The 25,526-nt window shown below is 38.6% G+C and overlaps 1 protein-coding gene across 1 annotated transcript; it reads left to right on the top strand.

The window, feature by feature from the left end:
* The first annotated feature begins 4,542 nt into the window (after window positions 1-4,542).
* LOC125552504 (DExH-box ATP-dependent RNA helicase DExH14) lies at window positions 4,543-25,444 on the top strand. The gene is made up of 49 exons (XM_048716088.1): window positions 4,543-4,948; window positions 5,041-5,093; window positions 5,215-5,374; window positions 5,562-6,003; window positions 6,085-6,150; window positions 7,383-7,487; window positions 7,571-7,870; window positions 8,281-8,397; window positions 8,514-8,573; window positions 8,690-8,761; window positions 9,577-9,693; window positions 9,787-9,948; window positions 10,187-10,252; window positions 10,328-10,480; window positions 10,561-10,644; window positions 11,012-11,086; window positions 11,162-11,293; window positions 11,373-11,438; window positions 11,852-11,917; window positions 12,006-12,128; window positions 12,917-13,066; window positions 13,409-13,621; window positions 13,714-13,869; window positions 13,953-14,177; window positions 14,258-14,359; window positions 14,459-14,539; window positions 14,631-14,711; window positions 15,379-15,582; window positions 15,666-15,782; window positions 16,229-16,351; window positions 16,422-16,511; window positions 16,589-16,714; window positions 16,832-16,894; window positions 17,156-17,244; window positions 17,990-18,080; window positions 18,468-18,617; window positions 18,700-18,891; window positions 19,027-19,092; window positions 19,164-19,319; window positions 19,403-19,546; window positions 19,832-19,899; window positions 19,987-20,152; window positions 20,260-20,322; window positions 21,504-21,599; window positions 21,694-21,861; window positions 22,011-22,181; window positions 22,690-22,836; window positions 24,407-24,538; window positions 25,039-25,444. Exons 1-49 carry the CDS (start codon window positions 4,842-4,844, stop codon window positions 25,117-25,119), a joined length of 6,237 nt encoding a protein of 2,078 aa, XP_048572045.1. The 5' UTR covers window positions 4,543-4,841; the 3' UTR covers window positions 25,120-25,444.
* Window positions 25,445-25,526: the final 82 nt, after the last annotated feature.

Below are 25,526 nucleotides of genomic sequence, written 5' to 3'. Positions count from 1 at the left end.
ATTTTCATCCACCAATTTCCACAGCAACACATGAGTATCCTCTACTATTAAAAGAAATCATTGCATTTTAACAATTTTCACTGTATATTAAAAAAATCAATGTGTATCTAAAAAATATCACAGTATATTAAAAAATTATATAGTATAGAAAACTATACAAAGGAAAAAGTGCAAAAGGAAAAGCCTAACTAAAAACAAAGGAAAACGCAATCCAATAAAAAAAGAAATAAAAAAGAACAAAAAAATAGCACAACAGAAAAATAGAAACAAAATGTCCAGTAAACAATGAGCGAGACGCAACGCACGAACCGCGGGTGTGGCCTCGCCTATTTTGACGCTAACGAACGTCCAATAGGATGAGAGCAGCTATGTCTCGCTTGTTTTGAGATGGTAGCTTTTCAAGCCTCAATGACACTATAGTGGGCTGGCCCAGTAGGAGCTAATTGCTTTGTTTTGCTCATTTATTTCTGTTCCTTTTTTGAATCATGTATATATTTTAAATTACTTTACTTAATTTTTAAAGGTTCAGCGCACATTAAAAAAAGATCATGAAATGTAAAAATTCTTGAGATTTTTTTTTGAAATATTTGTATCATTAAAAGAAATAATTCATCACATGGAAAATATATTCATGTCTTTAAAAAATATGTTTGGATGTTTAAAAAATATATTCATACAATCTAATTTTTTCTGTAGTTTTGGGAAAAAATGTCCAACTATTACATAAAATTTAATAACATTTTTTTAAATAGATTCACAAATCGACATTTCAAAATATCTATGGCCTTTAACAAAAATGTTTAGAATCCATGTTTAAATTTTTTTACCGTATAATTAAATTTATTTGTATTTTAAAAATCTTCAACTTGTATTTAAAAGTTTATTAACATATAATCAAAAAATGTTTAGCATGTTTGGAAAATGCTCAATGCGCATTTTAATAAAACCGGCTTGTATTTGGAAATAAATAAATACCAGCGAAAACTGAAAGAAAAACGATGAAATCAGTAGAGAAAATACACATACCAAAGAAAAAAAAGGATAAAACAAAACATAGAAAAACAGAAAAGCATGCTAAAGGCTGTGAAACCGGCCTGTACCGATTTATAGAACCTTCCCAAAACAACTTTATTGGGCTGAGCCACTAAGACGGGCACAAAGGCGAGACAATGCTACATCTTGTAGAGTGGCCATATTAGATGGGTAAGAAAAACACTTTCAGATATTGAGATGTCGATTTGTTCTTCATCGAAAAGGAAGAAGGTCAAGGGTATAACAGTCTTCCTTCGGGCTTTGCCTGCTGAAGTTCTAATAAAGAATTCCTGCTCGCAAGATCGAAGCGGTATCATCGGTGCACCCCCGCGTCAACCAACAACATAGCTTCCTACAACTCTTGATGGGTCTCCTTCCATAACTTTCCAATTACGACGATGTGTGCAAGAATTGAAAGACATGAAAATTCTTGCTTCATTTTTGACTCCTGTAGGTTAGGTTACTGATTTTCCTCCGACAAATTGGACAATGACTCTAAGTGAGGGACTCTATCAACTTCCAACTTAATGAGGAAGAAGCATCTTCATTTGCATATTCAATAGATAGGAAAAAAGATCTTGACCTGAAGCCTTCGACCAAAGGAAGGGAGACTGTTGAAATATATTGCCCACCTCCCTTCATCAGTTCGGACTTTGGAATGAGTTGGCTGGAGCATGAATTCAATAGAGACTTGGTGAAGCCAGAGGTATTTGATGGGCGCGGCTTTCTCTCGCTTATAGCGAGCCAAAGCGTTCCGCTCGCCTATGCGCTATCTTAAATGGGCCAACCCATAATCACATAGGCACACATATATCCGTTGTTGTTCGCTTCTTCATTTTGTTTGTATTTTTGAAAAATATTATAAATACATATATTCTAAATACTCAAAGTTTTAAAAATGTTCACAACATATTTGAAAAATGTTAGTGCAATATAATTTCTTTCTTAGTGTAATTTAATAAAAAATGTAAAGTATATTAAAAACGTTTGTGACATTTAGGAATGTACACGTGTTTCAAAAAAATTACATTAAAAAATGTGCATGCATTACAAAAAGATGTTTGTGGCATTTTTAGAAATGTTTATACAATGTAAAAGAATGTCTGGACAGTTTAAAAAAATGTTTCATATAGTTTGAATATTTTTCAATGTGTACATAGAATTTGTTTAACACATAATCAAAATATGTTAACATGCATTTAGAAAATACTAATCATGTATTTGAAAAATGTTGAACATGTATAAAAATATTTAATTGTATATAAAAATATACAATGTGTATAAAAATATAAATACATATATTTTATAAAATATGAATAATCCATTTAGAAAATATTAAACGAGCATATTTTTTCGTGAGAATATAAAAATATATTTCAAATGATAGTAAAGACTGGAGCATACGCATTCGCAAACTGGGCTGGCCCATGCCGCCTTGTCCCCTCGTCCTGCACGTCACCTCGTTCGCTCGATCGCGTTTTTTTTTCTGAACACAATACAGACGTAAGCGCTCATTCGATCGTGGTTGACTGGTCGACAATTGATTCGTCAACCATTGACTTTTGAAATAATAAGGGAACATTTAAAAATCCGAAAAAATCAAATATATATAAAAAATTGTGAATTTAAAAATCCTCAAGAATTTTAAAAAGAAAGTTCACAAACTTTAAAAATTGTTCACGAATTTATTTTTTTATTGATTTTAATAAAGTTCATCAAATTTGGAAAAAGTTAATCGTTTTTGAAAAAATACATCGAAATCTAAAACATTTCATCAAATTTAAAAAAATGTCCACTGATTTTGGAAATTTTCACAAACTTAAAAAAAGTTCATGAATTTTAAAAATTTCGTGGAATTTGAAATAATATTAGGAAAATTTAAAAAAGTTCAAAAATTTGAAGAAAACTTCGCCGATTTTTAGGTAAGTTAATCGGTTTTGAAAAATGTTCATCGAATTAGAAGAAAGTTTATTGATTTTGAAAAAATGCTGACTAAATTTGAAAAAATGTTCGTAAAATTCTATGATTTTTTTAAGTCAAAGTAGGAAAAGGAAAAAGAAGAAGATAAAAAGAAATATGAAAAAGAAAAAGAAAATAATAAAGAAAAGGGAATAGAAAGAATAAAAAATGAATGAAAATGTTGTAGATAATCACATCACTGCGATTGGTCTAGTTGGCTATCGTAGCTAGCTTGCACGAGAAGGTTGAGAGTTCGAAACTTGTCGGTTGTTCTTTTTGCACGAGTTTAAAACAAAAAAAGGGAAAATGGGTTGTTTAGGATTTGAGTGTATGCGCCCGTTTAAAGCATATCAGTGTGCGCCTGTTTGTGTACAATGAAGTAATGGGCGCAAAGGGCGCCGTTTAGGATTTGCTTGTATGTTGGCGCAACGACTATATATTGCATTAAGTGAGTCCACAAGGTTCTCTCGTGTCGACGTGTACAGTGTCGGGCCGGCCCATTAAGCGCACGCAGATTAAAAAAAACAGGAATGAACGGGGTGCCCTCCAGGATCAAACCCTGGTCTCCGGGGTTCTCACTAGTGCAGCTAACCACTCCGCCCACTTCGTGTTATTGGTTAGTAGTAGGATCGAGAACTTCTAGAGGCGACCGAGTCGGTCTTCTACATTTTTTTTCCTTTTTTGTTTCCTTTTGTTTTATTTTTTCTGCTTCGTTTTTTCATTCTTTGTTCTTTCTTCTCAGATTTCTTTCATTCTTTTTGTTTTCTCTCTCTCAATTTTTTGTTTGGTTTTCTTTTTTCTTCTCCATTTTTCTTTTTCTTTTGTGTTTTCTTATGTTTGTTTTCGTTTTCACTCTATATTTTCGTACATGTCAAAAACAATTTTTTGTAACAAGTGATCAACATTTTTTGTATACACATTCAATATTGTGCGAACGCGTGTCAACAAATTTCAAATACTTGTTCAATATTTTAGTAGTTATTCAATATTTTTCAAATATTTGTTCAACATTTTTAAATACTTAAATACTTGTTCAACATTTTTTAAATTCTTGTTCAACATTTTTAAATACTTGTTCAACCTTTTTCATATACTTATTCAACATTTTTAGTACCTATTTAACATTTTAAAATACTTTTCAACATATTTAGTACTTATTCAACATTTTCAAATACTTGTTCAACATTTTTGAAATTTTTGTTAATTTTTTAATACTGATTCAATATTTTTTCAAATTTATTTATGGAGAGTGTTTTTTGTAATATATATATATATATATTTAGAATAATTTAAAGTTTAAAGAAAAGTACAAATATAACAAAAGATGAGAACATATAACAGAAAAAAACAAAAAACAGGCTGTTGCTCCCGCCCGGCTGGGCTGGCCCGTCTGGGGCTCGCCCCGACGCGAGCGCATCTCTCCGTGTGTCTCGCTTAATGAGACAGAGGGGCGGCACTGATTTTTGGGCTTCCATCCCCGGCCTCAGCCCTGCTCCGTTCTGTTTGATCAGCTGGGCTTGTGTCTAGCCAATAGAGTGGGCTCACCCAGCCCCGGAGAGGGTAGCCGCAGGGAGGCAGGGAGGCAGAAGAGAGGGGAGGGCGAGCCGCACGGAAACGAAGAAGCAGCACCAGTCCACCACCGTCCACCGGCGCAGGCGCTTCCGTGCGGCGCAAGTTCGGCGCGGGGCGTCTCCCTCCGTCACCACCAGGACGGGATCCAGAGTCCAACCCAAGTCAATCACTCCCAAACTCGCATCCATCGCCTCTCCACTGCCCCCGCCGCCTCCCTCCCTCCGCCCGCCCGCGGTCCCCTCTCCGCCGCCGAGTCGCCGAGGCGATCCGACTCCGAGATGCTGGCGCCGCTCCCTCGCCTGACGGGCTCCCTCCGCCCCCACTTCGACGCCGACCAGGCCTACCTCCTCCGCAAGGCCGCCCTCCAAGCCCGCGCCCTCCCAAGGTATCACCGCGCTTATCCCCTTCCCAACCCCAATTTCAGTCACCCGGCCCGAATCCGATGGTATCCCTGACGCTTTCGTGCTGTCTTCGCAGGCCGCATGACGAGTGGGCGCTCGCCCGGAGGTTCGTGCCCAACTGGGACGACGGTAACTCCCCCAAAACCCTCCCCGCCTGCGCTCGGCTGCTAGAGCCGACGCGATTGATTTGCGTGGGTGTGTGCGTGTCTCCCAGCGTGTTACCTTCTGAAATTGCCATCCATTGTTGCAGCTCCCAGCGATGTGCGCCAGGCGTACAAGCAGTTTATCGGGGCCGTGGTGGAGTTGTTGAACGGGGAGGTGGTGTCTGAGGAACTCCAGCAGGTTGCTCAGGCTGTCTATAGGTTGTTCGGCACGGAGTCCGACACCACCCAGAAGCCCCTCCAGAGAAGGTATATGCTATTGTTTTTTTAAGTGGAGAGCCCTCACATTAGCTGCTTTGCTCTGAATGCTGCCCACCGTGTTTCCATATTTTAAACACGGTTAAATTTAGAAAGAACATATGACATAGCACGTTGCAAATGCCGTGGATCCTTTTTTGCCGGAATCCTTTACTCATGATTTTATCTATCTCCGTAGGAATGAATTGGAACGACTTGTGGGCTACAACGTGCAAGACTCAGTTCTGAAAAAGTTAGCTCAGTTTGCTCAGAAGCTCCGTTCCCTTCAACGGGGGAGCATTCAGGAATTTGTACAGGAAGACACGAAGGCCGTAGATGGAGATGATACAAGTGAATTTGGGGCAAGCTTTGACTTCAAAGCACCTTCTCGTTTCATTATTGATGTTACGCTTGATGATGACCTACCATTGGGAAGTGGTGTATTGAGTTCATTTCAAGAGGAGCAGCATGATGCCAGCACTACATCTTGTAATTCAACTGCTTTTGCGGGTCCTGTGAATTTGAGGTGGCTAAAAGATCAGTGTGATCTGATAACTAGAAGTGGTGGCTCGATGCTCTCGGGAGATGAACTTGCAATGGCTCTGTGCAGAGTGCTACGTTCCAATAAAGCAGGCGATGAGGTGCTGCTATAATTTGCTTCAGCTATTCCCTTTGTTTATTGACTCACAATCATTTAATATTACAACCTTCCGACATTGCAGATAGCTGGTGAACTGCTGGACATGGTTGGGGATGGTGCCTTTGAAATAGTTCAGGATCTTCTTTCAGTAAGAGACTAACACCCTGTCATTATCTGTGTGCAGTTTATTTCGCATGGTTCTTCATACATGATACCTGGATCAATCAAATAATTAAAACAATAATTAGCTGGATTTCTGCAACTACTACGACTTCTACTGATATTCAACAGGGCATTATACCTCGTAGTCCTGCATCCTTGCAACTTATTAATGTGATATAAACAAAACATGCCCGAGGATTCAGTTACTAGCAAATCACTTTATAAACATTTAGAACCCTGGCTGGGCTACATGTCCAAAGGCTAATATCCGGCTAAAATTCAGGTAGCAAACTGGCCAGGGGAGGAACCAGAAGTTCATTAGACATTAATTAAGTCATTACTATGATTGTTGGCTACTCTTTTTTATGACCCAGTGCATTATGTGGCCTTGTTCTGTTCATCTTGATAATTCTCATTCATAAGAGAAAGATTTATACAGTCTATCCCTTGTTTATCTCTTTAATCAGTTTGACACATAATTTGTGCTTTCACTGTGGCAAGAATCGAGCAGCTATAGTTAACCCAGAAGAGTTCTTAAATTTGAGGTTCCCAACTGAACTATGAGATAGGTCAATCATGATGAGTCATGACATTCCCCTTCCAGAAAATCTGTAACAGTTTACAACGTAATGACTGCTGTTACTGCCAGTCCTTGCATTAACTTGTTAAAATCTGAACCTTAAACAGATCTTTGCAAGACCCCGAAGGCTATGTTGCCCTGATACGCTATGCAGTTATGATGATAAACTATTGTAGCAGTATATATATGTACATGAGCATATGAGGCTATGAGAGACCATCTGCCATATGGTGCTTGAGGTGAAAAGTGAGAATGAGAGCCCCAGTGAGTAGCTATGCACATGTAGACTTGTCCTGCTCAAAATTTGGACCTTAAGGTATTGGATGTCAGTTATACATTCATCTCAGATTTTGTGTAACCAGCACCTGATGTTAGATTTACCATTTGAAAATGTGACACTGGTAGTGATTGTGGACTGATAGATCATAGATGTTGCTGCAAATATTCCTGTGGGTCTTCCTGCTTTCATTTTTCAAGTTAGAAGTTCAAGATTTCTGGCCACGATAGCAAAGCTCCTAGTTTATCGTTGCGTTGGTCAATAACAGGAGGCTTTCATTTGTTTGTATTAACGAGCAACTTCACTTGTTTTGCCTGTCTAATGCAATGGAACTGATTGGTTATGTCATCATGGTCTGCAGCATAGAAAAGAGCTAGGGGATGCAATTCAGCATGGATTGACGATACTGAAATCAGAAAAGGTGTCTTCAAATAATCAACCAAAGATGCCAACATATGGCACACAAGTAAGACTACTTTCTTCTATGAATTTTCTGATGAGGTGGGTAATCCAGTGTTAAATGACTTCTCACATCCACTATGCCTGCAGGTAACAATACAAACAGAGTATGAGCGTCAGCTTGATAAGATTAAGAGGAAAGAGGGAAGACGTGCCAAACGTGGTGCAGAAAATGGAATGAATGATTTTGGTGCTGATGATTTCTCATCCCTTCTTCAAGCAAGTGAAAGAAAGCAGCCATTTGATGACATGATTGGGACTGGAGAAGGGGAGAGTAGTTTCCAAGTAACCTCTCTTCCTCAAGGAACAACTCGGAAACATATGAAGGGGTACGAAGAAGTGAAAATTCCACCAACTCCTACAGCACCGTTGGGACCCAATGAGAAACTGGTATTCCTATAGCCTCTTTATGTCATGGTACATACTTTTGTATTGCTTCGTGGATCCTGCCATATTTTTTTGAAAAGATTTAGTGAAAGAGGACAAGTCCTACATTACATTTAGTTTGAGGTGATTTTATGATCACATGAAATGGTGAATGCCAAGTACCTACAAGGATCAATTTGCTCACATTTTCCTTGTGTTAATTTACTGCATTAATCCAATTGATTGAAATACTCATATTTGAACGCATGCAATCTTCCTTCTTTGTTTTTATCTATATTTTATTTCTGTAGCGAAATGGCTTAGCCTGCACCGAGTTAATTAGCCTTGAGCATTAGCAGGTTTGAACAAATTGCTGACTGCACACCGTTACTGTTTTTTTGTTGATTACAACACAACTTACTTTTTTTTTCCAGATTGAAATAAGAGAGTTGGATGATATTGCCCAAGCTGCTTTCCAGGGATACAAGTCACTCAACCGTGTTCAGAGCCGTATTTTTCAAGCCACATACAACACCAATGAGAACATTCTAGTGCGTAACTAAATCTACTATATGTGCAGTTGCACTTTCCATGTTCAAGAAGAGAGCTTGTGCCATTAAGTTTATGTGTACCACTGTTGTCATAGCTAACTTGCATAAATGTTCAGGTTTGTGCTCCGACGGGTGCTGGCAAAACAAATATTGCAATGATCGCAGTTCTTCATGAGGTATATACCTTAGTAAAACCTGCATAGTTGTTATGAAGTCTTGACTTTCTGAACCTTATCAGCGATTTTTTTCCCGAATCTTGTTGACGGGTTCTGCTTATTGATAAATTCTACAGGTTAAACAGCACTTCAGGGAAGGCATTTTGCATAAAAATGAGTTCAAGATAGTGTATGTTGCACCAATGAAGGTATTCTTCTTCCTACATTCTCTGTTCTCGTTGGATGCTCTTATCATAGTCACTGGATTCGTTAGACAAGGCATGGAACCCCGATCTAGATCGGGGTTCGAACCGCTCCAGATAGAAGATGGTTCGCCATCCAATTCTTTGAAAAGATGGAACCACACTGTGTCTGCTCAACCCATGCTGCCTCCGCCACTAGCCGACCATGCTATTACGGTGGCTGCTCAACCGTTCCAATGTGCTTGCTCTACCATGCACCTTTGACTACAGCCGTCCTCGCATCACCATGGACAAGATGGTTGAGGAATGAATCGGGAGAAGTAGATTAGTGGCTGCAACTGCAGTTCTGGAGGAAATTAATCAGTAGAAGAACAGCAGAGTAGTGGCTGCAAAATCAAGTTTGCAAATTTTTGTTGATAGCTTACCAAGCTGACCACTTGGTTGCAAAATCAAGTTTGGAGGAGGGCTGTGACTTCTGTAGTGCAGGGTGAGAGGCATAACAGAGCAGTGACAGTGGGTGGCTTTGGGTTAACAGCCACTGAGAATGTACAGAAGACAAATTTTTTGTTGGGCTGGGCTGGCAACTGCCCAGGCCTCCCTCTGTGTTGCTATGTGTGTACAAAATCCATTGATTCCTACACATTGCTTATCAAATTTTACTGATTAGCGAACCCCATGTTTGATTCGCGAATCGGAGATGTGCACCCTCAAAGCGAAGCCGATTCGCATTAGGTAGAAAATTGCGAACCACAAATTTGAATCGCGGATCAGGTAACTATGGTTCTTATGATCACTATATTTATCAAAATTGTGTTATGTAGGCCTTGGCTGCAGAGGTAACGGCAACATTTGGTCGTCGACTATCTCCATTGAACCTTGTTGTTAAAGAACTTACAGGCGACATGCAGTTGACCAGAAGTGAGATTGAGGAAACACAGGTATTATCTTTATTTGTTTCATTATTTAAACTTGTGTTTCTGAGCTGTACTTTTTTTAACCTCGTGAACTGTATTTATTTGTGCATTACCCAGATGATAGTGACTACTCCTGAGAAGTGGGATGTCATTACACGCAAAAGCAGCGATATGGCACTGTCAATGCTGGTCAAGCTGATAATCATTGATGAAGTGCACCTGCTAAATGATGATAGAGGGTCAGTAATTGAGACACTAGTTGCTCGAACTCTTCGCCAGGTCAGTTTTGGAGAAAAAAATAGGAGCCCATCTATTCGCTTGTTATGATCAAAGGGGTGCTTATATTTAACGATTTCAAAAAGTAAACTATAAATCTTTGTAAAAACTATAAACAATAATAAATGGGCAGACTTAAGTTGACTACATTCTCATAGGACCATATCATATGCCTGTTCTTCTCTAGATATTGTTTCTTGTTATGTCTGATCCATATTTATGAGTGATCTGAATTTGACAGGTTGAGTCCATGCAATCAATGATTCGCATTGTTGGCCTATCTGCTACACTGCCTACTTACAAAGAGGTTTGTTACCTTCAATATCACGTCCTCTACTTGAGTCCATGCAATTAATTAAACCATGGGGTTTCTCATTTTCAGGTTGCAGAATTTTTGCGGGTTAATGCGGATACTGGCCTTTTCTACTTTGACTCGAGTTACCGTCCAGTTCCTCTTGCTCAACAGTACATTGGAATCACTGAAAGGGATTACGCCAAGAGAAATGATCTATTCAATAGTATTTGCTATGACAAGGTCTCTTTTCCTTTGTATTGTAGTTCCATCTGGATTTTGTCATTCATACAAATCTTTTTAACACTATATCAACTTGTTAGGTTGTGGAGTCCATTAAACAAGGTCATCAAGCATTGGTTTTTGTACATACCCGCAAAGATACAGGGAAAACCGCTAGAACCCTAGTAAGTAATAGTTTCTAATAAGAGGATTTTTGTGTGGGGTAAATGTTACTGTTTATCAACTATCCTGGCATTGCCATACTTCTATATCTTCAATGTCTGCGCATCCTTAAGCTTTTGTTTATCTAAAATTATCTGTTGTACTCATGGTTTACCAATATGCCAAGCTATGTATCGTCCCGTGCCATGCTAACTTCCAGCAAGCCTTACTCCATAAGTTCTTTGAATGTAATAAAATTATGCTTCCACAGTGTTATTTATGTTTTCTATTTATAAGACACTCTTCAGGTCCTCTTGTTTCTTTTTTCTTGATATCTGTATTCATTTTTCAGTCGATTTCAGTTGCACATTCTTATGTCATGCCTTGCAGATTGACCTAGCTGCAAAAGCAGGGGAAGTGGAGTTATTTTCAAATGCAGACCATCCCCAATACGGATTGATCAAGGTATACTTTACCATTCTGGTTTTATTATTAGCCTTAAATCTAGTAATTTTTGTTTACCTAGTCTTGTGTTTGCAGAAAGATGTCAGTAAAGCTAAAAGTCGTGAAGTTATAGAATTTTTTGATTCTGGATTTGGCATACATAATGCTGGAATGATGCGTTCTGACCGAAATTTGATGGAGCGCTTGTTTGCTGATGGTCTCTTGAAAGTAAGTTGATGGTCTCTTGAAAGTAAGTTTCTGTGCAACCTTCAGTAGTTTCAGTCATGTGCTAACTTATTTCGATTAGGTCCTTGTCTGTACAGCAACATTGGCTTGGGGAGTGAACTTACCAGCTCATACAGTTGTTATAAAGGTTAGTGTCTATTTGTTTTTTTTCCATGCCATAGAAGCATTTTCGTTGGAATCTACATGACTTATTTCTTAACTAAATATTGGTAAAATAAATTACTGTCAGCATATGTATCACTAGTTATATTTTATTTAATTCCATCTAGTAACTTCTTTAGGGGTAGTAAAGTAATTAATTATAGATACTGTTAATAGATAAAAGTGTTATTTGGAAAGGTCATACTAAAAAAACTCAAACAGTTTAGTGACTTGTTTAGAGGTAGTAAACTCAAACAGTTTATGATTGTGCTATCTTGAATACATTTTTTGGCCAATCCAAGAATGCCAACATATGTTTCCAGTTGTCTACAATCTTTTTTCCCCCAATGTACTGTACTGCTGGCCTGCTGCATAAAGTAATATATTACCAACAAACAGGGCACACAATTATATGATGCTAAAGCTGGCGGATGGCGAGATCTGGGGATGCTCGATGTGATGCAGGTACCTCCCTGAACTTGTCGTGATTTTGCATTCCTTCATTTCTATTACTCAAATATTATATTCTAATGCTCTTTCATTTCCTTATTAGATCTTTGGACGTGCTGGGAGGCCACAGTTTGATAAAAGTGGTGAAGGAATTATTATTACGACGCATGACAAATTGGCTTATTACTTGAGATTATTGACTAGTCAGCTTCCAATAGAAAGCCAGGTCAGCAAACATGTGACCTTTTACAATGGAGGATATTAGAACAAGCTGTGAACGATATCAATCAAATATTCTTCTGTGTCCAGTTATAGGTTAGAAGATTGAGTTGTAGAGGCGGTGTATCCGGTGAAACTGTGCGATTTGGTGGAAATTCCGAAAAAATAAACCTTAGAAGTTCTAATTTTCTTGAAAAATGACAGTGTAGTGGGGGATATATTCTAGAGCTCTGCAAATATCATGGTCAAACTCAATCAAATAGGTGGGACATGAAGAGGAGTACTTGCTGGAATAGTGTCACACTTTGTTGACTAGTATTTGTCCTGTATATTCGATTGATTTTGGCCTTGAAAATACACAGAGGACCCTCCCCTACATCTGCTATTCTTTTTCATAGAATTTTCCTTCCCTCTCTATCTCTCTAAGTCTGTATGGTGAGCTTTTCAGTGCACATTTTGTTTTATACCTTGTTTTTTGTGCTACCTTGCATCTCTTCCAAGTTGCATTTCCTCATCCCCACCTCAACAAAATCTTGGTTTGTCATGGCATTAGATAAGTACACGGACCACTGTGGATGATCTAATACTAATTAATTTCCTTACCAGGGTAGTTTCTTAGGACTAGTTAATACTTACTAATACCTTAAACATTGCTAATTTGCAAAGTCAGTTTCTTATTTGCTTGTAGTCTTGGCAAGTTTTTTCTTTTTGAAATGTAGCCTTGGCAAGTTGGTTGATTGCTGTAAGTTCTTTCCAGTCCACGCTTAATTTTTCGTGACCACAATTATTTTGCAGTTCCTTGGATCATTGAAAGATAATTTGAATGCTGAGGTTGCCTTGGGAACTGTAACAAATGTCAGGGAGGCCTGTGCCTGGCTTGGCTATACATACTTATTTAGAAGGATGAAGACTAATCCTCTGGTGTATGGGATAACTTGGGAAGAGGTGATATTTCTCCCATTGTTCACACTTTATATGTATAAAATCAATAGCACTCTTTTCAGTGGATGGCAAATTTTCTAGTGTGGTTTTTGATATCATCTGAGTAAAATAACTGAAAAGCAGTCCTTGTACATATATTCTTTTAACATCTGTTACACTGTCTAGTTCTTTTTAACGCATTAATTCTTTCAGAAATAAGTCATGGTCCCTGTATTCTTAAGAACAACCATTTTGTATCATGTCAGAAACTAGATAATTTATTACTCTTTGAGGTGCTTCACTGAACATATTGGTACCCAACACTTCTTTGATTGTGACAACATTTTAACTTGTCTAACCATTAAGGTGATCGGAGATCCTTCCATGGGCGCCAAGCAACGGTCATTTATTATTGATGCTGCACGTTCGCTAGACAAGGCTAAGATGATGCGCTATGATGAAAAGAGTGGCAACTTCTACTGCACAGAGCTCGGTCGAATTGCAAGTCACTTTTACCTTCAGTACTCCAGTGTTGAGACATACAACGAGATGCTTCGTCGTCACATGAGTGAAAGTGAGGTAGGCAGTTGGTTTATCTCCTTTTGTGGTTTCTTTGTTACAGCTTGTGATGCTCGTGAAGTTTTATTGACGTTTCTTGATACCTACCTCAGGTGATTAACATGGTGGCCCATTCCTCTGAATTTGAAAATATCGTAGTTAGAGAAGAAGAACAAGATGAATTAGAAACACTTGCCAGGAAAGCATGCCCATTGGAAGTTAAGGGTGGGCCGACTGACAAGCATGGGAAAATTTCAATTCTCATACAGGTTACTGTTGAAGAACTGTCACTTTTTTCATTTAGTTTGAGTCCAGGAACATTCCTAAGTTGAGGAATTTGATCTATTTTCAGGTTTTTATTTCCCGTGCCTCAGTTGACAGCTCCTCCTTACACTCTGATGCCCAATACATTAGTCAAAGCTTGGGTCGCATTATGAGGGCGTTGTTTGAGATTTGTCTGCGAAGGGGGTGGTCTGAGATGACATCCTTATTATTGGAATATTGCAAGGCCGTAGATCGCAAAATATGGCCACATCTCCATCCACTTAGGCAGTTCGATAGGGACATTTCCCCTGAGGTTGCTATTGGTCATCACTTTTTTTTTACCATATCGTCTTTCTCTCGTTTCCCAAATATAATTAATGCTCTCTGAACTAGATATTGTGGAAACTTGAGGAAAGAAATGTGGACCTGGACCGTCTTTATGAAATGGAGGAAAATGACATTGGAGCCCTCATTCGTTTTTCTCATCAGGGAAGGGTATGTGTAGACTTACAAGTCATGCATTTATGGTTGATTCTATTAGTTTGAACTAGTGACTATACCTGATGAAGTTAACACTTTTTTTTTCTACTAAAGTTGGTTAAGCAGTATGTTGGATACTTCCCACATGTCAACTTATCTGCTTCTGTTAGTCCAATCACCAGGACTGTTCTGAAAGTAAGAGCTGGTGTCAACTCAATTATTCTGATGTTTTTTCTTAAATTAGTTCATTATTTACCACTTACGCGATTACTATGATAATTTATAGGTGGACCTGCTTATAACTCCTGAATTTGTGTGGAAGGATCGTCACCATGGCATGTCACAACGATGGTTGATTATTGTGGAGGTGTGTTAATCTACACATGTCATGTTTTTGCACCTGACACTAAATCGTTTTAGAATTGTAGCAGAGTTGAGAAAACTTATCTAATGTATAGTACTGGACTATGGTTAGTGTACTTACAGTTTGGTGTGATTATTTGAAGATGCCACTGATATGACTGTGCTTAGAGACTAGTAACTGCAGAGACGGACATACATCTATATACATCGTCATCATTCTGGGACTTGAGACATCAGCTCATTGTGTATGCAGTTGTATTAAGAACTGTACAGTGAATCAAATTCTGTAACTTCCATTTATGGGTGCCAACCTAAATTTGTCTCATTCAGTGTTAAGTTAGTTACTATTGGATGCATGTGTACCAGCAACTGATAAGGGCCAAAGAATTAGCTTATACTCCCTTCTTTCCAGAATATAAGGTGTATCGATTTTTGTGCAAGTCAAACTTGTGTATGTTTGACCAAGATTATAGAATAAAATATCAACATCTACTTACAAAATAAACAAATTATGAAAATACTTTTCATGATGGATCTATTGATACAAATACTTTTCATGATGGTATTCTTTTTCTAAGAACTTGGTCAAACATGCACATGTTTGACTTTTGAAAATTTTAATACACCTTATATTTTGAAACGGAGGGAGTAACGATAATATTTGTTTACAGGATTCTGAAAATGATACTATTTATCATTCGGAGCTCTTCACACTGACAAAGAAGATGGCAAGAGGTACACCTACAAAGATGTCCTTTAATATACCGATCTTCGAGCCTCATCCGCCGCAGTACTATATCCGAGCTGTATCAGACTCCTGGTTGCATGCGGAGTCAATCTTTACCGTCTCTTTTCATAATCTTACCTTGCCTCAGGTGAATTTAGCAATATCTTATGTCAGTTCCACAGTGTTTACATTCCACTGTCAAATCTTAAATTCTGCATGTGTTTCCTGCAGACACAAATAACACACACTGAACTTTTGGACTTGAAGCCTCTTCCACTGAGCGCTCTTGGCAACAAAGCATACGAAGATTTGTATAGATTTACCCATTTCAATCCCATACAAACACAGGTGCACTTTGGATTCCATTTATCTTTTGTCTTGGTTGTTTCATGCTATGTTTCAGCATGCTAATGCTAGTGTATTTACACCACATAACTTTCTAGTTAAATGTTTTCGATACTTCAGTTCAGTATTCCTACAGCAATTTACCAATCTGTTCCTATTAGTGGAAGTTATCAAATTCTTCCTCCGTTCCTAAATATAAGTCTTTTTAGAGATTCCAATATAGACTACATACGGAGCAAAATGAGTGAATCTACACTCTAAAATATGTCTATATACATCCGTATGTAGTTTCTATTGAAATCTCTAAAGACTCATATTTAGAAACGGAGGGAGTATTCCTTTTGCTGTATGATGCCTGGTGCATACACTGTTTGTGCCGGCTGATTCCAGCCTAATGTACCTTTTCCTTTAATGCATATACTTTCTGTCCTGATGATTTTGTTTTCCAGGCTTTCCATGTTCTTTATCACACTGAAACCAATGTGCTCTTGGGAGCACCAACTGGGAGTGGCAAGACAATTTCTGCAGAACTAGCAATGCTTCATCTTTTCAATACCCAGCCGGACATGAAGGTTTGTTGATTGAATTCCTGTATAAAGCCGAGATATTTTTTGGCATTGATACGTTTTGACACCTTTTCAGGTAGTTTACATTGCTCCTCTAAAGGCTATAGTGCGAGAAAGAATGAATGATTGGAGACATCGGCTTGTTACTCAGCTTGGGAAGAAGATGGTTTGTAGCATTCCATCTTCTTTTCTGCCACCAATACATCATCGTGCTTAATGTAATTGAAGTGATGCTTTTGGCAGGTTGAAATGACTGGTGATTTTACACCAGACATGGTGGCCCTATTATCAGCTGATATCATAATTTCGACCCCCGAAAAGTGGGATGGGATTAGTCGCAGCTGGCACAGTAGAAGTTATGTTATGAAGGTCTCATTTTTTTTATTTCTGCGTTGGCTATTTTCTGTTTTGCTCTGTTTCTGTAAATTATACGGAGTATATAATCTTATTTTAAGTTGCACTGACTTGTTAGCTTGCTGATGATAGGTTGGACTCATGATATTAGACGAGATACATCTTCTTGGAGCTGACCGTGGGCCTATTCTTGAGGTAACCCTTCCATACGCACAACTTGGTAAATGCTTTTAGTAAATTACACTGTAGCCTGCCTATGAACTCAGACTCTTGTTGATGTTAACATATTATATGGCCTCTCAAGTAACTTCATTTACTTTGTACTACTATATCTCAACATTGTACAACTTATCGTCTTTTGCATTGATTCACCTCAATACCATATGTTCTGCTGTGTTTATCCTTCTTTGAAGGTGTACTTACAATTGTTTACAATGGTTAAACTTCTTATTTCAGGTCATCGTATCAAGAATGCGATACATATCATCACAAACGGAACGTTCAATTCGGTTTGTTGGTTTATCAACAGCATTAGCCAATGCTCGGTATGTTTCAAAGGGATACTTTGGCTTGCATTTCTCTCTATCTGCTATTACATCAGAATATCCTTATCTACTCTGTAATTTTATAGAGCTATCTATGTGCTTTATGAGTTCTTCCCGCGTACGAACTGCAGAAACAATGCCATGTCATCATACATTCACCAGTGTTAAATCGTATTTAACCAGTGGCTCCCCTGGTTGGGGTGGGGTGTGTGTGTGTGTGTGTGTGGGGGGGGGGGGGGGTTCCTGATCAATGGATTCAATTAAGGGTACACATATTTTAAAAATAAATCCTATGACATGAGTGCTAGGAGTACTCTAAGTGTATTTGAGAATCATAGGTGTTATCATGTAGGGCACAGATTTGGTGCTCTCAACAACTTGAAAGTGTTGTTTCTCATCTTTTTACTGATATGTATCGTGCAAAAACAAGTGTATTAGCAAAAAAATCGTACAAAAGCATGTCCATTTACGAGCTCTACACGATGAATGACTAATACAGTTAGAAAACACAAAAAATCATATTGTTGCATAGATTTTGCTAGTACACCTACTTCTATGGTATGTACATCTATGTTATTTTTCCACCTTCGAGCATGTTATGCATGTATATTCTTTTCTTCACCTTCGAGCATGTGGGCCCAGGATAGGCTTGTCATGTATCTGTATTTATTTTCGTAATGTGTATATGATCACCGGATCACTTTTCTGTGTGGGCTGACCACTTGCATCTACCATAATACTTCAGTGACTTGGCCGATTGGTTGGGCGTCAGAGATGATGGTCTGTTTAATTTCAAGCCCAGCGTGAGGCCTGTACCTCTTGAAGTGCATATTCAGGTAAGGAGGATTTCAGTTGTTCTGTAAGATCCTTGTTTGGTTCAATAACAACTGCCCATATTCTCCAGTAGAGTCACTTTCCTCATGATGCTGGCTTTAGGCATGAAGATACACACAACCATTGCTTTTTAAAGTTGTATTTTAAGAAACATATTCATTTATTAATTCTTCTGCATTCTTGGATGACCCTTTTTTTAACCCGCAAGCAGATATGTAGGCAAGGTAATCGTTAGTTTTGTGTTACCTCGAGGAGAGAAAAATATTTCCGGTTCCCCATCTGTGGATAGTCAATTATTTATTTGATCGTTACATGTTTTGATATATCACAGCTTAAAAGAGGCTTCACAGTTTACATCATAAATTTGTATTGCCTTTTTTCACAAACAGGGATATCCTGGGAAGTTCTACTGCCCGAGAATGAATAGCATGAACAAACCAGCATATGCAGCCATATGTACTCATTCACCTGATAAACCAGTTCTCATTTTTGTGTCATCACGTCGACAGACGAGACTTACAGCCCTTGATCTCATTCAGGTAGAATGCTACTCTGTTTTTCTGTCACTAAGAAAGTATATAGCTGGCTACTATCTTATATGTGTTGTACTCTATATTGCAGCTTGCAGCATCTGATGAGAAACCAACGCAGTTCCTCAGCATGGCAGATAACTCTCTAGACATGATTCTTTCACAAGTCACTGATAGCAATTTGAGACATACACTTCAGTTTGGAATAGGTCTGCATCATGCAGGTCTAAATGATAGAGATAGATCCTTGGTTGAGGAACTCTTTTCAAACAACAAGATTCAGGTGTGCCTTGTTTGATAACTGAATTTCTTGCTAACAGGTTCTTTGTTACACTTCAGTATGGTTATTGCAGTATATTTTATATGAACTTGGTCACATAGTTGAGCAAAATGTAAACATAATTTATTGTTTTGGCAGGTACTAGTATGCACTAGCACACTGGCTTGGGGTGTCAATCTTCCAGCTCACCTGGTCATAATCAAGGTGACATGATGCTTCACATTTTCTTCATCTTTGATGACGTTTATCTGAGCACTCACTCCATTCTTTTGTAGGGTACTGAATACTATGATGGGAAAACAAAAAGATATGTTGATTATGTTATCACAGATATTCTGCAAATGATGGGTCGTGCAGGCCGGCCACAATATGACCAACATGGCAAAGCTGTTATTCTTGTTCATGAACCAAAAAAGAGCTTTTATAAGAAGGTAGCATGTTACTTTGTTTACCTAACGAATGGTGCGATGCTTATTCATCTTGAGTTTAACACTCGTTATTGTAATTGTTTCAGTTCTTGTATGAACCGTTCCCTGTTGAAAGTAATCTGAGGGAGCACTTGCACGATCACATAAATGCAGAGATTGTTTCGAGCACAATTGGTAATAAAGAGGAGGCAATTATCTATCTTACTTGGACTTACCTATATCGCAGACTGGTATTTATCTTGTTCTCTTTCCTAACTATGTTCTCTTAACTTATACTTAATTGGACAATTTTTCATGTTCACTGTTTCAGGCTGTAATTTTCTCTGGTCAAAACCATAATTAAAATGGATACTAAATACTTTACGATTGATGTACATACGTTGAATATATACAACTGTTTTGTTTTCCCGTTGGTTTAAACCTGTTGCCCTTAAGCTATTGATAGAAGTCCTTCATTATATCGTTATGAAATTCTGATGTGGCTATATGCATCTATTGCAATGTCTGTTCGGCAGGTTGTTAATCCATCTTACTACGGATTGGAAGATACTGAAACATATACCTTGAATGCTTATCTCTCGAGGTGATAAACAAGGACCTCATTTAGCTTAGACCTGCCACTAGCTTTAACATCACATGACAGTCTGTCTATCCTGCTTTGTATAAACAGGTTAGTGGAAACTACACTTGAAGATCTTGAAGACAGTGGATGCATAAAAGTGGATGACCATTCTGTGCAGTCTTTAATTTTGGGGAAAATAGCTTCACAATATTACCTTAGTTACCTTACCGTCTCAATGTTTGGGTCAAATATTGGTCCCAATACATCATTGGAAGTAAGTACAATTGATGCCTTACTTATTCGGTAGTTCTTTATTTGGCTGTTGTAGACCAATTGATTTGGAATAGCTAGAGGATTAATAGCTCAGACTATTTTCTGCAGGCCTTTGTGCACATACTGTCAGCTGCTGCAGAATTCGACGAGCTTCCTGTACGTCATAATGAGGTGAGTTTCCCTATCAACCCTTCTTTTCCAAAAACCAAGCATTCCTCCATTTTTTCTATAGAATGATTGAACATGGATTATAGTTCCTTCGACAAATCCTGTCAGTCCTTGACATGAAAGTTTTAAAGGAAAAATTGCTAAGGACACTCAAATCCATGGCATTTGCTCTTTGTCACCCTACTTTTTGGCTTTGCTTCTGGGAAGCGAACAAACAAGAGAGATAGACTGGGAGACTAGGGCCCTGTTCGGCAGCTCTCCAACTCCATATAATACGGGAGCTGACGGAGCGCCAGTTTTACAACTTCACAAAAATGCACTGCAGGCCGCTCCGCTCCGGCCGCTCCAGGAGCAGAGCCGCGGAGCGGAGGGCTGCCGAACACGGCCTAGAGGCGTGTATCTGCACATCTGTACCATATAGGTAGATTCTCAATGGAATGATGATGCATCACACCCATGTGCACACTTTGGCTTTGCATTTTGAAGAGCATGGGGCTGGTGTAGCATATGCAATAGGGAGGAGGTGGCTGAAATGTCTCTTTTGCCCTTGTGTGTACTAGTCTATCACACCATGTTACAGTAGCCCCAACTGATTCGGTTGCATCATCTTTACCATTGCTTCCAATTGTCTAAAAAAGGAAATTCTTATGTGCAAATATTCTGCCACAGCCTAGGAAAAAGGCCAGAAAACAGAACACAATTTGTGCATCGTAGCACTAGATATACCTAAATTGTTAGCAATTCACAGCAGATCTTTTTGTAGAATAGACAAAGCATAAAAAGCACAACTGTGTACTGCAGCATGCATCCGTCGGTCAGTCCATAGGTATAGGTTCACTAGTACGCATGCACAATGGAAAACAGAACTTTCACGTGATCCCTCCCAAGACAAACAATATCATAGTAATTTGTGCAGCTCGTTGTTGCGAATGCATTTCAGGAAAGCCACAAATTTAGAGTGTGAGCCACGGCGAATCTGAAATGTCTTGTCTCACTTTTGCCACATTAGAAGAATAGAGTGCTCTGGTTTTCTTTTTATTCAAGGCAATTATCTATTTGTTTGGAGGTGGAAAAATACCATACATCCAGTCCATCAAAACATTATAATCTTAGTATAATACCCTGAACTTGATTTTGTGACAATGTTATCTCTGTGATTGCACTTATGTTTTTCTCCTATTCAGGATACCTTGAATCGAACACTCTGCGAAAAGGTCCCTTATTCAGTTGACCAGCACCACCTTGATGACCCACATGTCAAGGCTAATTTACTCTTCCAGGTAAGCGGAGTTCAACTGATGTTAAGGCTAATACATACTTTACAATGTACAGTGAGGTGCTAAATACCTTATTCTTTCCATGTTTGCCTTGCAGGCACACTTCTCCAGAGCAGAATTACCAATTAGTGACTATATCACTGACTTGAAGTCAATTCTTGATCAGAGCATACGTATTATACAGGCTATGATTGATGTATGTGCCAACAGTGGATGGCTTTCAAGTGCATTGACATGTATGCATCTCTTACAAATGATCATACAGGTGAATGTTGTTGATTCAGATTTTCTTTCATTTTGATGATCTGTGGTAGGCTGGCGGCTAGGTTCTGTATGGAAGGATAACATTGTACCAGTGTCAGAATTCCAAATAGGGTTTTCTTTATGAACTGAACTTCAATTTTGTTTTATCAGGGTCTCTGGTTTGAGAGAGATTCATCACTCTTGATGTTACCATCCATGAATGATAACCTTCTAGATCATCTTAAAGGCAGAGGAGTTTCAACAGTTCTGAGCTTGCTAGATCGTTCTCGTGAAGAATTACACAAGTTGCTTCAACCGTTTTCTGCTGCAGAGTTGTATCAGGTACTACTTTGGACTTCCATTGCACTGCCTTTGGAAGAACACTCCTATGGAAGAACATTTGTTTCCCTAGCGATCTTAGATATCTGCTGAAATATATGATTGGCAGTTACATATCTGTATTCCCATCTTTAGCATGGAACAGAAGTGCTACCAAATCTGCTATTGAAACATTACTGAGAAATAGTATTATTTGTGTTAGGCTCAGCCACTTATGCTTTTGTATTGTGCCCAAGAGTTTCTAGCCTCATAGTAGAAATAAGCATATTCTGTTTGGAACAAAAATGTTTTTGAAACCTTGGGTTTTCACGTAGTGTGGTGCAAGTCCACACTTTTCTTTTATCCAGTTCTCTTTTATGGCTTGTATTTTTTGAGAGGTACCTTTACAACTTGTATCACTGGATAGTTATGTCATCCATGCAATAAAGGTCATTTGGTAATATCCTCGATTCCTCGTACCGCCAGATGGAAATGAAAATCATATTGTGAATATTATGTTTGTATTATGCAGGATCTGCAACATTTCCCTCGCCTTGATGTTAAAGTTAAGCTACAGAATGAAGATAAGGAGCAGTCAAAACCTCAAATGCTGAACATTAGAATGCAAATTAAAAATACGCGTCGTTCGCCAAGAGTATTTTCCTCTAAATTCCCTAAGGTTAGTGACTATGTAAAATTGCTATGATTTATAAGTACTGCTTGCATCTCATTGTCAAACATATGGCATTGTATCATTGGATCAGACTGCTGTTACATAAGCTAAACTTTTGTCCATTTATGGCCTCAAATGCAAGATTCTGTTATAGTGCTTTCTAATAATATACTAGCGGAAGTTTCACGACCTGCAAGTCATATCTATGGTATTATCTACTCCATCTGTCCTATAATATAAGACGTTTTTTGGCACTACACTGTCAAAAAACATCTTATATTATGGGACAGAGGGACTTAATATAGGGCCTGTTCGGATCCACTCCATTCCACAACTCTGCTCTGTGAGCGGGAGGAGCCGACCTGAATGCTGCAACTCCCTGGGGTCGAGAGAGCAGAGCGGAGCGATCTGCAGATAAAAATCATAGAGCGAGGAATGAGGCGCTCCGCAGATCCTGGAAACGAAAGAGTTTGTCAAATATACGGCAGACTGCCACCGATAAGTGGCATACCGATTCGTTCGCGTTATGTCTCTCGTGCCTTTTCTATCCTACCACCTCCCCTCCGTATGGGCCCCAGGCCAGATTGGGCTTTCGGCCCATCTCATGAACCAGAGCAGAGCGATCAAGCCGAGCAGTTTCCTCGGTCTCACGATTGATGGAGGAGCCGGAGTTCGCTTGGAGGAGCCGGAGCGTAGGATTTTGTGGAGCCGGTGGATTACCGAACAGGCTCATAGTCGACAATATTTTACTGCATGGATCCCATGGCGACATATACTTACAGGTGGATAGAGTAATTTTACAAAACCCTTTGACATGATAGTGGTACTTTCGAGAACTGTAATGTATGCTTCAGCGGTATTATACTACTCCCTTCGTCCCATAATATAAGAGCGATTTTGACACTAGTAAAACGCTCTTATATTATGGGATGGAGGGAGTAGTAATGAGTAATCCAACATGATAAATATAACCTCCAAGTTGGTGTTTGATTTAAAAAATTGGATAAACAAATCCACATGGAACTTTTTCAGTAATTTTGAAACATTTGAAATATTATACAAGAACTTGATAGGTTTGTTGAAAGTTTCAGTGTACCAACAAGTAACTTAAGCTATCTCAGGTAAAGCCCCGTTTCTCAGCCAGAAACAAATGTGGCAGGTGGCAAATAATGAAATAACCATACATTACCTCACAACTCTGATTTGCTACTGGCATATCAAACTTGCTATGTGTCAATAATCACGAAGTCTCCCTAGAATTATTACCCTGTGCAATGAAAAAACGGGTGATAGATTCGGCAAAGCAAATAGCAGAAAACAACTATTTGGGTAGTTGCGAGTTTGACGTTTTTACAGAGCTTTCCGGTGTTCTAAGAAACTGTTTGTATACTCATGATATCTTGTGCTAATAATTGCCTGTTATACTTGTAACTGACTGTTACTATATTAGCTCCAATGTGGTACTCGTAAATCCTCTTTAGCTTCAATATTATTGCCTTTTGGACTTTTTATCAATGTTCATTCCTGAAGTTCAATAAATGCCTTTGCATTTAACTTTCCATGCTGTTTTCTGTAGGCGAAACAAGAAGCCTGGTGGCTGGTCCTGGGGAATATTACAAGCTCGGAGCTATATGGTCTGAAAAGAATAAGTTTTGCAGATCGTGTGCTTAACACTCGCATGGAATTGCCACCGATGTTGAATATGCAGGTAATAATTTCTCCACATGTGAATTGCCAGACTAAGCAAAGCTCACTGCGAATATATTGTTCTGCTTGAGTGACTTGACATTTGTGTCCAAGAATCGTCGATTTTTTTACTTAATAAACAATAATAATTGAGCAGCAATCTAAATGATGAGCCTTACTATGCTAGAGCCGACACCAAATTGCCAATATATTAGCTCTGCCATATACCTTTTTACCCTTGCCATGTTTGGCCATTCACTATGCATCTGTGTTATTCAGTGCTTCAGTTTGTTGTATAAATGTTGAATCTGAACAATATGCAGACCTAATATGTCCATCCATAGTTCTTGGTGGATTCTGTCAGATTGCTGTATAAACTTGGGATCTAGGCAAATGCACGACGTGTTTTTTTTTCCAATGAAGACTCGTATGATTTCCATGTGCTGGCGTTGTGCTTAGATAATTACATGGTCCTTTTTTCTTGCACTTTTAAATATTTTGACGAGAGGATACTCTTTTCAGGAGGCAAAGCTGATTGTTGTGTCAGATTGCTACCTTGGGTTTGATCAGGAGGTCTCCCTTGGGCATCTAGCGAAGGTCTAATTCTTCCGCGGACTAGCAGATCTGCTTTTGTGGAACTCAGCTCCCAGGAATCCAGATATTCAAAATCAAGCATGCTCCCATGCTCATCAGAGCCTTTCTGGATTTTGCTGTTGTATAGGTTTACTTGAGTGTAGCTAACAACACGTCTCTTGTAATGCTTATATATACAAATCGATTGTGAGGTGGTTTTGGTCCTCCGGCGATTTGTACGTCTCTTTTGGAAAAAAAATGAACATCGGTTGTAAGTTTACTTTTCCAGATGCCGTAATTGATATCCTTCACCTCGCTATCTATCTGTAACAGCGCTGCTCTGGTTTTGTTTGCACGGCTGCTATTTTTTTTTTTGACGTGACCGTCTCATAGCATGCAATACTCCCTCTATCCGAAAATACTTGTTATCAAAATGC

Source organism: Triticum urartu, chromosome 4, assembly GCF_003073215.2.
Source record: "Triticum urartu cultivar G1812 chromosome 4, Tu2.1, whole genome shotgun sequence".
Taxonomy (NCBI): domain Eukaryota; kingdom Viridiplantae; phylum Streptophyta; class Magnoliopsida; order Poales; family Poaceae; genus Triticum; species Triticum urartu.
Note: the sequence above shows the minus strand (reverse complement) of the source record. Positions and strands in the feature narration are given on the sequence as shown.